General features: G+C 44.5%; 1 protein-coding gene across 4 annotated transcripts in view; it reads left to right on the forward strand.

Moving 5' to 3' along the window:
* The first annotated feature begins 54 nt into the window (after window positions 1–54).
* Window positions 55–16525, forward strand: part of LOC139373806 (ribosome biogenesis protein bop1-like) — an 88696-nt gene continuing 72225 nt past the window's right edge. The window contains exons 1-3 of one of the 4 annotated variants that reach the window (XM_071114820.1): window positions 82–236; window positions 495–539; window positions 653–910. In XM_071114820.1, the coding sequence (XP_070970921.1) occupies window positions 138–236; window positions 495–539; window positions 653–910 (402 nt within the window). In that variant the 5' untranslated portion in view covers window positions 82–137. Of the gene's footprint in view, window positions 237–494; window positions 540–652; window positions 911–16525 lie in introns of all 4 variants that reach the window. The other 3 variants (XM_071114819.1, XM_071114821.1, XM_071114822.1) reach the window with 3 other exon arrangements.

The following is a 16525-nucleotide window of genomic DNA, read 5'->3' on the forward strand; positions in this document are numbered from 1 at the left end:
GTTATGTACAAAAAAAATCATATAATCTATATTTTTATAATCGTTCTAGGAAACCGCAGTTTTAAAACAGACGTTCAACTTTCAACTTTGACCTCTTACCGGAGTCCCACATGTTCGGCTGTTGACGTTAAAGAAGCATGCGTACGGTGAATCTTGAATCACAGAAAAACGGCACCATGAGTAAAGCTAAGGAAAAGAGTGCGAAGAAAAGAGTTGTTGAAGAGGACGATGACCAGGTACGAAAGTATTTTGAAATGTATATGCGGTAAAAGGGTAACGTTAGCTAAAACATGTCATTCGGAGCTAACCAGCTAGCTAGGCTAACACGTTGGCTATGCAAGAAAATATGTATGTGCAGACTAAAACACTGCCGTTGTTTTTCTAACTAACTTTTATGTGTTAATCACAGCCCCCTGATGTATTTGGTAATAAAATAAGTACGGATGTTTTTGTATAAATAGTAACTAGCTAATTGTCTGTCTCACCTTGATCAGCTAGCAAGCATCCCTGTGCTATTGCCAATGTATCACTTCGGTCAGGTAACTAGCTAACGTTCGAAGATTCTATATTAATTTTGTGTCCGTTAAAGTGCTTACTCATTAATGTTTCGCCCATCAAATCTGTATGTGTTTGTTTTTCTCTCATATTTCAGCTTCCCATATTTGACAAAGATGTCACTGAGAAGAAGGCTGGGGAGGAGGACGATGCAGACCTCTCAGATAGCGAGGAGAGTGTGTTCTCTGGACTGGAAGACTCTGGGAGTGACAGCCACGATGAAGAAGAGGATGCTGAAGAAGGGGATGATGAAGAAGATGATGATGATGCTGTAATTCTTGATGAGATTCTGACGAAGAGTAGAGGTGTTGAAACAGCTACTGAACCGCCTGCAACAGATAAGAATACACCTACGGTGAATATGGGAGTCTTATTTCTTTTACAGAAGCAATATAGTAGGGTCCAGAGTTTTTCCTGCCCACGTGACCTCGCCAGGAAAAACATGAGGCTAGTTAAAGGCAGTTTGATTGAGTGCAAACGTTTTGACCTAAAGGTCTTGACTTTATCAGACCTTGCACTCAATAAACTGTGATAGCATTCAACAGTGTGCAGGAATCTATTTAATTTTGTGACTTTACTTTTTGTACCTTGGCTGCTCAGGACTCAACAAGGTGACATATTTGTGTGCTTGCAAAATACATCTACACTGAACAAAAATATAAACGCAACAAGTGTTGGTCCCATGTTTCATGAGCTGAAATAAAAGATCCCAGAAATTTTACATATGCATAAAAAGCTTCTCTTAAATATTGTGCTCAAATTTGTCTACATCTCAGTGAGCATTTCTCCGTTGCCAAGATAATCCATCCACCTGACTGGTGTGGCATATCAAGAAGCTGATTAAACAGTGTGATCATTACACAGGTCAAAAGGCCACTCTAAAATGTGCTGTTTTGTCACACAACAATGCCGCAGGTGTCTCAAGTTTTGAGGGAATGTGCATTTGGCATGCTGACTGCAGGAATGTCCACCAGGGCTTTTGCTTGTGAATTTAATGTTAATTTCTCTACCATAAGCCACCTCCAATGTCGTTTTAGAGAATTTGGCAGTATATCCACAGACCATGTGTAATCACGCCAGCCCAGGACCTCCAAATCAGTCTTCTTCACCTGCGGGATTGTCTGAGACCAGCCACCCGGACAGCTGATCAAACTGTGGGTTTGTACAACCGAAGAGTTTCTGCACAAACTGTCAGAAACCATCTCAGGGAAGCTCATCTGCGTGCTTGTCGTCCTCACCAGGGTTGTAACCGACTTCAGTGGGCAAATGCTCACCGTCGATGGCCGCTGGCACGCTGGAGTAGTGGGCTGGTTTCAACTGTACCGGGCAGATGGCAGACAGTGTGTGTATGGTGGGTGAGCGAGTGGTTTGCTGAGGTCGACGTTGTGAACAGTGCGCCATGGTGGGGTTATTGTATGGGCAGGCATAAACTACGGACAACAAACACAGTTGCATTTTTATCAATGGATATTTGAATGCACAGAAATACCGTGATGAGATCCTGAGGCCCATTATTGTGCCATTTATCCGCCACCAACACATGTTTCAGCATGATAATGCACGGCCCCGTGTTGCAAGAATCTGTACACAATTCCTAGAAGCTGAAAATGTCCCACTTCTTCCATGGCCTGCATTCTGACTAGGCATGTTTGGTATGCTCTGGATCGACGTGTACGACAGCATGTTCCAGTTCCCGCCAATATCCAGCAGTTTCGCACAGCCATTGAGGAGCAGTGGGACACCATTCCACAGACAACAATCAACATCTTGGTCAACTCTGTGAAGGAGATGTCGTGCTGCATGAGGCAAATGGTGGTCACACCAGATACTGACTGGTTTTCTTATATTTGACCCTACCTTTTTATTTATTTAAGGTATCTCTGACCAACCAATGCATATCTGTATTCCCAGTAATGAAATCCATAGATTAGGGGCTAAGGAATTTATTTAAATCGACTGATTTCCTTACATGAACTAACCTGGTAAAATCTTTGAAATTGTTCTATGTTGTGTTTTTATTTTTGTTCAGTGTATACATTCTTTATTACAGCAGTAAATGGCTATTCATTAATTGCAGTGTTGGTGGATGGGTGAAGTGAGTTGTGTGATTACAAGCTGGGTAATATCAGACTGCTGGTTTGCAAATTTGTTTTCTCTCCGCGTGCTCAGTGCACAATGGACATTCTGGCCGAAATGGTGGATTTCGGAGTGTTTTGATTTCTCCAATGTAAGGAAGAAGCACTACAGTATGCTACTTCCTTATATCAGCTTTTCGTAAAGTATGGGTCGTGGACATGTCAGAGTAAAATTGTAATATTGTTTTCTTGGAAATCCGTCGGGGTCTTAACTCACTGTTGAGAGTTAAAACAGTAGAATACACAAGGTGCAATATAGTAATGTGGTTCTTTATCAGCAGTTTTTCTTCTGTCAGTCGTTGATAGTCACTCAATTAGCCATATCAGCCAAACATTTTAGATTGGTAAGTTAGGCTTGCCAGCTATCTAAACTTGCCAGTTGTCTAAACTATCTAATACTGACCTGGTCCATGTCCAGGGGCCCTGACTTCCAGGGGGCCCCCCATTTGATTTTGTTAGTCACTCTCACTCAGATATCATATTAACATGGCAGAAGTTATAGAATTGCAGGAAAATAGCTTGAAAACCAGAAAGATTTCTCTCCACCCCATGGCAAGATGTGTAGGATTGCAGGAAATGTACTGTAAAATTGAGATGTTCTCCACCCTAATACTTGAGTTATCAAGGAATGGTAGCCATTTCGTGTGACATTTTCCACCCAGGCATACATATCTTTGTCTGATAAATGTGTGTGGATATCATATCAATGCTAGAAATACATTCAGAACATTTTGACCCACAGTCAACCACCCTTGGGTTACTACAGAAACATAATATCCAGTGACATGTACCCTCAGGGGGGGGGACGTGTCACTTCATTTTGAGCTGACAGACGATCTGCTGCAGAAGTAGAGCTCGTCATATGCTCTACTGACATCCCTGAGAATTTTTATTTGCCAGGTATAACGATATGGAAAATCTAAATGACCTTATATTTGTTAATAGATATTTTTAAAGTGTTATTTATAACACATTATGCTAGATGGATGGGGGCAATCTGTCTTAAAGCTAAAACATTTACCTTCGTCTTGAGTTCCACTCTTCGAGGTAAATTTGGGTGACACCAATGTTTTTTTATTTTCAGTTAAAAATGTCGGCAGGAACACGCAGGACAATTCAGGGAGTGGTTTCGATCATATTTCAGAGACTTCTGAGTATAGTGACACTGACGTTGCACCCTTGCAGGCTCTCTCTGAATGGGGGCGAGAAGAGTGGAGGACTGGGGTCAAAGGCCATCGGAGCAATAAAGGCTTGCAGCTGAGAAGCATGGTGATGAAACACCATATCTGGACAGAAATGGCACAGTGTGGAGGACAAAGGTGTGCAGCAGCAGAGGACTGTCTACATCAACCAGATATTACAAAGCAGTTGAAGAATTTGTTTCTGACCTTAGAGATGATTGACACGATTGCGCTTGAAACAAACGGAAGCTAAATAAAGAATACATGAACTGAATAAGTGCCATCCCTGAGAAAAAAATCGACATCTACATTTTATTTAACTAGGCAAGTCCGTTAAGAACATTGTTATTTACAATGACAGCCTATTAGTCTTTTGATTATAGCAGGATTGTTCGTAAATGAGACTCAAACTTCCCTCTGGTCAGAAGCTGACGGCAGACCAGTGTTTACTGCAACTATGTCCTGGAAAGATTCCAACACATTATGAAATACATGAGGTTTGACGACAGAGCAACGAGGCATGAACAAATTGCAGCAGACAAGCTTGCCCCTTTCATGGATATCTAGAGCATGTTTGTAGCCCAGCTACCAAATATATCTTATTCCTTGCACAGATCTGTGTGGATAAGCAGCTCTTTATTTTCGGAGGTTGATATAGTTTCCGACAAAGCATCCAATTGAAGCCTGACAAATGTGATAAAGATCTGGTGGAACTGCGACGGAGATCAGCTTCCCCAGGCCTGAGCTACCCTCAAAGTAGAGGCATACCTCGGCAAACCACATGGAAAGACACACATTTGCTCTAAGTAAGTTTTCAAGGGCTTGTGGCTCCTTGGCGCAAAAGTGAAATATCACCACAGAGAACTATACATCTGTACCATTATCTGAAAAGCTTAACTTCTTGATGCACCCATCCCGTTAGCGGGATCATTTTCGTCAACCACCGCTGAATTGCAGAGCGCCAAATTAAATTACAAAAAATATGTAATTTTCATGAAATCACAAGTGCAATATAGCAAAACACAGCTTAGCTTGTTGTTAATGTCAGATTTCAAAAAAGCTTTTCGGCGAAAGCATACCAAGCGTTTATGTAAGGACATCTCTCTCAGTAGACAAAATATTACAAACAGCTAGCAGCCAAGTAGATTGGTCACGAAAGTCAGAAAAGCAATAAATTAAATCGCTTACCTTTGATCTTCAGCTGTTTGCACTCACAAGACTCCCAGTTACACAATACATGTTCCTTTTGTTCCATAAAGATTATTTTTATATCCATTTGGTTGGCGCGTTATGTTCAGAAATCCACAGTCACGACATCGCAGACAAATTCCAAATAGTATCCGTAATGTTCGTAGAAACATTTCAAATGTTTTTTTTATAATCAATCCTCAGGTTGTTTTTACAATATATAATCGATAATATATCAACCGGGAACTTGGCTTCTTTAATAGTGCATACAAAACGCTGCTGGCACCCAGCCATACAATGACGCAATGTGATCTTTCTTGCTCATTTTTCAAAATAAAAGCTTGAAACTATGTCTAAAGACTGTTCACACCATGGGGAAGCCATAGGAAATGGAATCTGGTTGATATCCCTTTAAATCAAATCAAATGTATTTATATAGCCCTTCGTACATCAGCTGATATCTCAAAGTGCTGTACAGAAACCCAGCCTAAAACCCCAAAAAGCAAGCAATGCAGGTGTAGAAGCACGGTGGCTAGGAAAAACTCCCTAGAAAGGTCAAAACCTAGGAAGAAACCTAGAGAGGAACCAGGCTATGAGGGGTGGCCAGTCCTCATCTGGCTGTACCGGGTGGAGTTTATAACAGAACATGAACCAAGATGTTCAAATGTTCATAAATGACCAGCATGGTCAAATAATAATAATAATCACAGTAGTTGTCGAGGATGCAACAGGTCAGCACATCAGGAGTAAATGTCAGTTGGCTCTTCATAGCCGATCATTAAAAGTATCTATACCACTCCTGCTCTCTCTAGAGAGTTGAAAACAGCAGGTCTGGGACAGGTAGCACGTCCGGTGAACAGGTCAGGGTTCCATAGCCGCAGGCAGAACAGTTGAAACTGGAGCAGCAGCACGGCCAGGTGGACTGGGGACAGCAAGGAGTCATCATGCCAGGTAGTCCTGAGGCATGGTCCTAGGGCTCAGGTCCTCCTCAGAGAGAGAGGGAGAGAGCATACTTAAATTCACCCAGGACACCGGATAAGACAGGAGACGTACTCAAGATATAACAAACTCGACACACAAACTACTGCAGCATAAATACTGGAGGCTGAGACAGGAGGGGTCAGGAGACACTGTGGCCCCATCCGATGATACCCCCGGACAGGGCCAAACAAGAAGGATATAACCCCACCCACTTTGCCAAAGCACACCACTAGAGGGATATCTTCAACCACCAACTTACCATCCTGAGACAAGGCCGAGTATAGCCCACATAGATCTCTGCCGTGGTACAACCCAAGGGGGGGGCACAACCCAGACAGGAAGATCACGTCAGTGACTCAACCCACTCAAGTGACGCACCCCTCCTAGGGACGGCATGGAAGAGCACCAGTAAGCCAGTGACTCAGCCCCTGTAATAGGGTTAGAGGCAGAGAATCCCAGTGGAGAGGGGGGAACCGGCCAGGCAGAGACAGCAAGGACGGTTCGTTGCTCCAGAGTCTTTCCGTTCAACTTCACACTCCTGGGCCAGACTACACTCAATCATATGACCCACTGAAGAGATGAGTCTTCAGTAAAGACTTAAAGGTTGTGACCGAGTTTGCGTCTCTCACATGGGTAGGCAGACCATTCCATAAAAATGGAGCTCTATAGGAGAAAGCCCTGCCTCCAGCTGTTTGCTTAGTAATTCTAGGGACAATTAGGAGGCCTGCATCTTGTGACCGTAGCGTACGTGTAGGCATGTATGGCAGGACCAAATCAGAACGATAGGTAATGTAATGCTTTGTAGGTTAGCAGTAAACCTTAAAATCAGCCCTTGCCTTGACAGGAAGCCAGTGTAGGGAGGCTAGCACTGGAGCAATATGATCAAATTGTTTGGTTCTAGTCAGGATTCTAGCAGCCGTATTTAGCACTAACTAAAGTTTATTTAGTGCTTTATCCGGGTAGCCGGAAAGTAGAGCATTGCAGTAGTCTAACCTAGAAGTAACAAAAGCATGGATTAATTTTTCTGCATCGTTTTTGGACAGAAAGTTTCTGATATTTGCAATGTTACGTAGATGGAAAAAAGCTGTCCTTGAAACAGTCGTGATATGTTCGTCAAAAGAGAGATCAGGGTCCAGAGTAACGCCGAGGTCCTTCAGTTTTATTTGAGACGACTGTACAACCATTAAGATTAATTGTCAGATTCAACAGAAGATCTCTTTGTTTCTTGGGACCTACAACAAGCATCTCTGTTTTGTCCGAGTTTAAAAGTAGAAAGTTTGCAGCCATCCACTTCCTTATGTCTGAAACACAGGCTTCTAGCGAGGGCAATTTTGGGGCTTCACCATGTTTCATTGAAATGTACAGCTGTGTGTCATCCTCATAGTAGTGAAAGTTAACATTATGTTTCCGAATGACATCACCAAGAGGTAAAATATATAGTGAAAACAATAGTGGTCCTAAAACGGAACCTTGAGGAACACCGAAATTTACAGTTGATTTGTCAGAGGACAAACCATTCACAGAGACAAACATATCTTTCCGACAGATAAGATCTAAACCAGGCCAGAACTTGTCCGTGTAGACCAATTTGGGTTTCCAATCTCTCCAAAAGAATGTGGTGATCAATGGTATCAAAAGCAGCACTAAGGTCTAGGAGCACGAGGACAGATGCAGAGCCTCGGTCCGATGCCATTAAAAGGTCATTTACCACCTTCACAAGTGCAGTCTCAGTGCTATGATGGGGTCTAAAACCAGACTGAAGCATTTCGTATACATTGTTTGTCTTCAGGAAGGCAGTGAGTTGCTGCGCAAGCAGGTGTCCACATACTTTTGGTCATGTAATGTGTATGTGTACAGATCTACCGTGGGGCAAAACAGTATTTAGTCAGCCACCAATTGTGCAAGTTCTCCCACTTAAAAAGATGAGAGGCCTGTAATTTTAATCAGGTACACTTCAACTATGACAGACAAAATGAGAGAAAGAAAATCACATTGTAGTATTTTTTAATGAATTTTTTTAATGACTTTTTTTGCAAATTATGGTGGAAAATAAGTATTTGGTCAACTACAAACAAGCAAGATTTCTGGCTCTCACAGACTTGTAACTTCTTCTCTAAGAGGCTCCTCTGTCCTCCACTCGTTACCTGTATTAATGGCACCTGTTTGAACTTGTTCAGTATAAAAGACACCTGTCCACAACCTCAAACAGTCACATTCCAAACTCCACTATGGCCAAGACCAAAGAGCTGTCAAAGGACACCAGAAACAAAATTGTAGACCTGCACCAGGCTGGGAAGACTGAATCTGCAATAGGTAAGCAGCTTGGTTTGAAGAAATCAACTGTGGGAGCAATTATTAGGAAATGGAAGACATACAAGACCACTGATAATATCCCTCAATCTGGGGCTCAACGCAAGATCTCACCCCGTGGGGTCAAAATGATCACAAGAATGGTGTGCAAAAATCCCAGAACCACACGGGGGGACCTAGTGAATGACCTGCAGAGAGCTGGGACCAAAGTAACAAAGCCTACCATCAGTAACACACTACGCCGCCAGGGACTCAAATCCTGCAGTGCCAGACGTGTCCCCCTGCTTAAGCCAGTACATGTCCAGGCCCGTCTGAAGTTTGCTAGAGAGCATTTGGATGATCCAAAAGAAGATTGGGAGAATGTCATATGGTCAGATGAAACCAAAATATAACTTTTTGGTAAAAACTCAACTCGTCGTGTTTGGAGGACAAAGAATGCTGAGTTGCATCCTACTGTGAAGCATGCGGGTGGAAACATCATGCTTTGGGGCTGTTTTTCTGCAAAGGGACCAGGATGACTGATCCGTGTAAAGGAAAGAATGAATGGGGCCATGTTTGTGAGATTTTGAGTGAAAACCTCCTTCCATCAGCAAGGGCATTGAAGATGAAACGTGGCTGGGTCTTTCAGCATGACAATGATCCCAAACACACCGCCTGGGCAACGGAGTGACTTCGTAAGAAGCATTTCAAGGTCCTGGAGTGGCCTAGCCAGTCTCCAGATCTGAACCCCATAGAAAATCTTTGGAGGGAGTTGAAAATCCGTGTTGCCCAGCAACAGCCCCAAAACATCACTGCTCTAGGGAAGGTCTGCATGGAGGAATGGGCCAAAATACCAGCAACAGTGTGTGAAAACCTTGTGAAGACTTACAGAAAACATTTGACCTCTGTCATTGCCAACAAAGGGTATGTAACAAAGTATTGAGAAACTTTTCTTATTGACCAAATACTTATTTTCCACCATACTTAGCAAATAAATTCATTAAAAATCCTACAATGTAATTTTCTGGATTTTTTTTTTTCTTATTTTGTCTGTCATAGTTGAAGTGTACCTATGATGGAAATTACAGGCCTCTCTCTCTCTTTTTGCCACACACACACACACACACATACATACATACATACATACATACATACATACATACATACATACATACATACATACAGTGGGGCAAAAAGAGAGAGAGAGGTGAGGATCTTCAGAATTTATACATTCCTGTTAAAAAAATGTAATCAACTTTATTTTACCAAAATGTGATTAATGTATTTTACTTTGGTTATTTGAAGTAGAAGCCATTTTCTTGTCTTAATAAAGAACTTGTGCTCTTGCAATAAATTCAAATTATTTTTTTCAAAGCTTTTCATGATCATCAACTCACACATTTGTCTACAACTCTAGATTAGTCTAGATAATAATATTCATCATCCTGTTATGCGCTGGATGAAAGATCTGTTTGTGTGGATTTAATAGATATTACTCTTTACTACCCCGTAGTGGAAGTTATCTTTATTACATTCTTTGGAATCAGGAACAGGCAAGTGTCTATTGGTCTCTATTCTCTTGCCAGTCTACAGTAAAGCCTGCCATAGTACCATCAACCCTCCTTCTGACTCCCATCTTCAAATGCAGAAAGTCCTCTGTCAGAAGTGGTTTGCAAATTGAGATGTAGCCACTCCAACTATGAGAGGGGAAATGGATAGGATTAATAGGTAGGTGGCAGGTGTCTGGTACTTCCTGGGATAGTTGCTATATTTATCAGCCAATGTTAAGCTCATTGTTCTGTCTGGTGGTGAGTTCAAAAATCTCCAACTGTCATGCAAACGGCTGGGAATGACATTGTATTACGTCAGCTTATCCTCTCCAACACCTTCATTGTATTACGGCAGCTTATCCTCCCCAACACCTTCATTGTATTACGTCAGCTTATCCTCTCCAACACCTTCATTGTATTACGTCAGCTTATTCCCTCCAACACCTTCATTGTATTACGGCAGCTTATCCTCTCCAACACCTTCATTGTATTACGGCGGCTTATCCTCCCCAACACCATTGTATTACGTCAGCTTATTCCCTCCAACACCTTCATTGTATTACGGCAGCTTATCCTCCCCAACACCTTCATTGTATTACGGCAGCTTATCCTCCCAACACTTTCATTGTATTACGGCAGCTTATCCTCCCCAACACCTTCATTGTATTACGTCAGCTTATCCTCTCCAACACCTTCATTGTATTACGTCAGCTTATTCCCTCCAACACCTTCATTGTATTACGGCAGCTTATCCTCTCCAACACCTTCATTGTATTACGGCAGCTTATCCTCCCCAACACCTTCATTGTATTACGGCAGCTTATCCTCCCCAACACCTTCATTGTATTACGTCAGCTTATCCTCTCCAACACCTTCATTGTATTACGTCAGCTTATCCTCTCCAACACCTTCATTGTATTACGGCAGCTTATCCTCCCCAACACCTTCATTGTATTACGGCAGCTTATCCTCCCCAACACCTTCATTGTATTACGGCAGCTTATCCTCCCCAACACCTTCATTGTATTACGGCAGCTTATCCTCTCCAACACCTTCATTGTATTACGGCAGTTTATCCTCCCCAACACCTTCATTGTATTACGGCAGCTTATCCTCCCAACACTTTCATTGTATTACGGCAGCTTATCCTCCCCAACACCTTCATTGTATTACGGCAGCTTATCCTCCCCAACACCTTCATTGTATTACGTCAGCTTATCCTCTCCAACACCTTCATTGTATTACGTCAGCTTATTCCCTCCAACACCTTCATTGTATTACGGCAGCTTATCCTCTCCAACACCTTCATTGTATTACGGCGGCTTATCCTCCCCAACACCATTGTATTACGTCAGCTTATTCCCTCCAACACCTTCATTGTATTACGGCAGCTTATCCTCCCCAACACCTTCATTGTATTACGGCAGCTTATCCTCCCAACACTTTCATTGTATTACGGCAGCTTATCCTCCCCAACACCTTCATTGTATTACGTCAGCTTATCCTCTCCAACACCTTCATTGTATTACGTCAGCTTATTCCCTCCAACACCTTCATTGTATTACGGCAGCTTATCCTCTCCAACACCTTCATTGTATTACGGCAGCTTATCCTCCCCAACACCTTCATTGTATTACGGCAGCTTATCCTCCCCAACACCTTCATTGTATTACGTCAGCTTATCCTCTCCAACACCTTCATTGTATTACGTCAGCTTATCCTCTCCAACACCTTCATTGTATTACGGCAGCTTATCCTCCCCAACACCTTCATTGTATTACGGCAGCTTATCCTCCCCAACACCTTCATTGTATTACGGCAGCTTATCCTCCCCAACACCTTCATTGTATTACGGCAGCTTATCCTCTCCAACACCTTCATTGTATTACGGCAGTTTATCCTCCCCAACACCTTCATTGTATTACGGCAGCTTATCCTCCCCAACACCTTCATTGTATTACGGCAGCTTATCCTCCCCAACACCTTCATTGTATTACGGCAGCTTATCCTCCCAACACTTTCATTGTATTACGGCAGCTTATCCTCCCCAACACCTTCATTGTATTACGGCAGCTTATCCTCCCCAACACCTTCATTGTATTACGGCAGCTTATCCTCCCCAACACCTTCATTGTATTACGGCAGCTTATCCTCCCCAACACCTTCATTGTATTACGGCAGCTTATCCTCCCCAACACCTTCATTGTATTACGGCAGCTTATCCTCCCCAACACCTTCATTGTATTACGGCAGCTTATCCTCCCCAACACCTTCATTGTATTACGGCAGCTTATCCTCCCCAACACCTTCATTGTATTACGGCAGCTTATCCTCCCCAACACCTTCATTGTATTACGGCAGCTTATCCTCCCCAACACCTTCATTGTATTACGTCAGCTTATTCCCTCCAACACCTTCATTGTATTACGGCAGCTTATCCTCCCAACACTTTCATTGTATTACGGCAGCTTATCCCCTCCAACACCTTCATTGTCTCTTCATTGTAGAATTGAGACGGGTCACAAAGTTACGTTTATTGTCCCCCCGCAATGAAATCCGGGAGGGGACTGGATCCGTCTCCGTTCATTCTTCAGTCTCCGACAGCACTGGCCTGGTTTTGCCAACTTGGGTGAATGATGCATCTTTCCATAGAGATCAATTACACTGATTGGCGAGCTGGTGGCGCTATAACAAGAGTTTGTATTTTCAAACTTTGAAAGGTCATGTCCCTCACCCCATTTGACCTAAGTCATGAAATTCGGGACATAGGTCCCCCTCCTCACAAGGAACAAATTTGCCTCCGGGACTCAAAGTCTGCTATGATGGATTTTCCACCATTTTAGAAGTTTGTGAGAAACACAACGCTGCTCTACTGGCACCGACTGACCGATCTGCACCAAACTTGATGTGGAATTTTGGTTCAAAGTTGTCAGACTCGTACCTAAAACAACATGGCTACTGTTGATCAATAAGTATTCACGTAGGTGTGGTCTGGCAAATCAATCACACGAAGATATTCGTATTTGAACAATTTTGTTGCAAACGCTGTCGAGACTTAACATATGCCAGAGCATTCATATCAACCACATGGTGGCGCTATAATGGGTGGATGTTTATATATCTTGCTCCGTTTGCCTCAGTGCTGAAATTTTGCACACATGCTCAGAGATATGAGTCTAACCCGCGGCGATATCTGACACCACTGGCTCAATTTTGACAACTTGGGTGAATGGTACATCTTGCAAAAGAGAGCCACCATTTTACAAAATAACAATGATTGGTACGAGGGGCCTTGCATCATTCATCAGGGACAACATGTTTACTGTTGTCTTTTTTATTTCATTACTGCCATGTGGATTTTAGCACCACACGCATCACTCAAATCAAACACTGGTCTTGGCTGTTTTTAAGTGTGCAGTCCTTCAAGTAAGTTTGGCAATGCCAAGAGATGCAAACAAAGGACAAAGTTTAAGCAAAAAAAGAATTGTATTATGTTATTGCAGAGGCAATTTTGCGAATTTGAAACCTTGAAATCATCATGTGCTGTTGTCTGGTAGCGGGAGGCACATCTGTTCGCCACTGCAGCTTTCTAATCCATCCAGACTCATTGTTTTTTCTCTTTTCTCCTCCCTGTTCTTGTGAATAAAGAATCTGGGCCTTCAACACACCAGGCAGAAGTTAATGTGGCTGCTGGAGGCTTTATGGTCCCTGGGAGAGTCCCCTGGTGCAACGGCCGGCTGCGGCCAGCTCACTTCGATCGGGCCAGCCAGCTCTGCCGTTGGCCGGCCAGCCGATCCGCTCTCTCGGCGTGTGAGTGGGTGGGAGATGCCGATTAGAGTGGGGGAGGAAAGGGTAGACTTTGACTGGGGGGGGCTCATCTTACAGTAACCAGGAAGGCTTTGCTCCTAATGCACCCACGCAGGAGCTCTGGTCTTCAGACGTGTCTGGGCCACTTCCACCGTGGGTTACACATGTCTCCTCCATCCACCAGCCGTTAAAGTTTTGGAGAGGTGGAGGGATGTGAGGACAGGGGTCAAAATGATGGTGGACATGGGGGAATGGTATCCCAGACAACAAGACAAAGTGCATCCCCTTTGTTTACTTGATTTTAGTCCCTTAAAACACTTAACTCCCACCCCCGCTAATACAACTCCCACCCCCGCTAATACAACTCCCACCCCGCTAAGTTTTTAAACTTTTCCCTGGGCCCTGTGTGAGGGTTGTGTAGCAGAGTTCACCCCAGGATGACCCCTCTCTCTAGATGGAGGTGCTGTAGCAGGCCAAACCAGGGACCGGGAGCCTAAGGCTTATCGTTTGGGTTTTGCTCCCAATTAAGTGGAAGTGTGAATGCAACGTGAAGTCCTTCTGATGGATCCATTCAGGCTTCACCCTGTAACTCAAAGGATGCAGCATGGTATTGGGGAACCTGGGGCCTGCTTGCGTCCGCTTTGGAGCATTAAAAACAAGTTGTTGGCCAATGTGTGGAGAGTGTGTGTGTTTGAACCACTGTGTGTTGGCTTACACGTGGGTGTGTGCGGCCCGCGTGTGTGAATGTGCTCGGAACCAAAAGGCCTGCAGGCGGTTCAAGCCAGAAATGATTAATTTCACAGATTTTGTACATTACCAGCTATAACCCTGGTAATGGATGTATATTTGGCTCTATACGCCAATATATTTTGAGTATCAAGACGTTCATTTGAATGTCCCTACTAAGAGCATTAATTATGGGGAAAAATAATGGCCTTAGCAAATGGCTTCTCCTAAATGACTCTGTGCAGTGCCTTCTAGTCCTCAGCCTCTCTCTCTCTCTCCTGACTGACTCTGTGCAGTGTCTTCTAGTCCTCAGCCTCTCTCTCTCCTGACTGACTCTATACAGTGCCTTCCCAGCCTCTCTCTCCTGACTGAGTCTGTGCAGTGCCTTCCAGTCCTCAGCCTCTCTCTCTCTCTCCTGACTGACTCTGTGCAGTGTCTTACAGTCCTCAGCCTCTCTCTCTCCTGACTGACTCTGTGCAGTGTCTTCCAGCCCTCAGCCCCTCGCTCTCTCTCTCTCGACTGACTCTGTACAGTGCCTTCCCAGCCTCAGCCCCTCTCTCTCTCGACTGACTCTGTACAGTGCCTTCCCAGCCTCAGCCCCTCTCTCTCCTGACTGACTCTGTGCAGTGTCTTCCAGTCCTCAGCCTCTCTCTCTCTCTCTCTCTCCTGACTGACTCTGTGCAGTAACTTCCCAGCCTCTCCCTCTCCTGACTGACTCTGTGCAGTGCCTTCCCGTCCTCAGCCTCTCTCTCTCCTGACTGACTCTATACAGTGCCTTCCCAGCCTCTCTCTCCTGACTGACTCTGTGCAGTGCCTTCCCAGCCTCTCTCCTGACTGACTCTGTGCAGTGCCTTCCCAGCCTCTCTCCTGACTGACTCTGTGCAGTGCCTTCCCAGCCTCTCTCCTGACTGACTCTGTGCAGTGCCTTCCAGTCCTCTCTCCTGACTGACTCTCTCCTGACTGACTCTGTGCAGTGCCTTCCCGTCCTCTCTCCTGACTGACTCTGTGCAGTGCCTTCCCGTCCTCAGCCTCTCTCTCTCCTGACAAGACTCTGCAGTGCCTTCCCAGCCTCTCTCCTGACTGACTCTGTGCAGTGCCTTCCCGTCCACAGCCTCTCTCTGACATTTTATCCTCGTCGGCGGTTGTGGTCATATGGGCTCCGGGCCAAGCTCAGCTGGAAGTCCAGCCCACTGCGTGTTTTCAAGCTGTATGATCCACTCTGCGAGCCCTTCTCTTTTGGCTGATCTGTTGCACATCATCTGGACAAGTCGTCTGTCGTGGTCTCACTCTCTCCCTCCACCCCTGCCCCGCAATCTCCTCATCCCTGTAACAGTAAACAGATTAGCTTGGCCATCCTCCATCAGACTTGTAGCGTAGCCAGGAAGACCCACTCTTCTATCTGGTCTGCTATTTTACAAGCGTTGGCTTCTGTGTTGTGAAGTAAACAAGGTTCTCTCTTGGCTTTATTAAACAGCCTCCTACTCAAACCCCACTTTACCTTGTTTGTTCAGTTCAAGAGGAGGCCATAGCAGAGCGAAACTCAGGTCTGACTGAAATCCCCTGGGTGTAAAAATGCATTTAGTATTAAAACTGGGCCCAGGCAGCTCTGTCTTGATGGGGATTTAACTAGGCATCAGGGAGGAAGTGTTTCACTTAGAGCTGCAGGCCAAAAGATACCGGGACCCATAGGAGGCATAAATCATAGCAGGTTACTCACCTGCCTGTCACTGCCTCTAGGGAAATGAGACTGCAACCTCAAAGAACTTCTCTCTCTCCCTCCCTCTATACCTCTATCTCCTTGTCTCAAAGCAGTTCATTCCCCCTTCCTCCCTCCATGCATCCATCCCCCCTCCACCCCCTCCCCCTCCTCCATGCATCCATCCCGCCCTCCCTTACATCCCTCTATCCCTTCATTCCTGTTAAGAGAGCCTTTGACGGCTCTGCGTCTGTGTGACTGATGGCTCACAGTAAAGCACGTCTAGTGGTGGGTCCTTGGATCCTTTCATCCTCGCTGGCCTTCCACTCACACAGGATGTGCCTTTCTGGTGACTGCTCCTCGTGTGTGAGTGTGAGAGAATCATGCAAAGGAAGCTGTGTAAATAAATGGGAATCC

This window comes from Oncorhynchus clarkii, chromosome 18 (assembly GCF_045791955.1).
Source record: "Oncorhynchus clarkii lewisi isolate Uvic-CL-2024 chromosome 18, UVic_Ocla_1.0, whole genome shotgun sequence".
NCBI classification, from domain to species: Eukaryota; Metazoa; Chordata; class Actinopteri; order Salmoniformes; family Salmonidae; genus Oncorhynchus; species Oncorhynchus clarkii.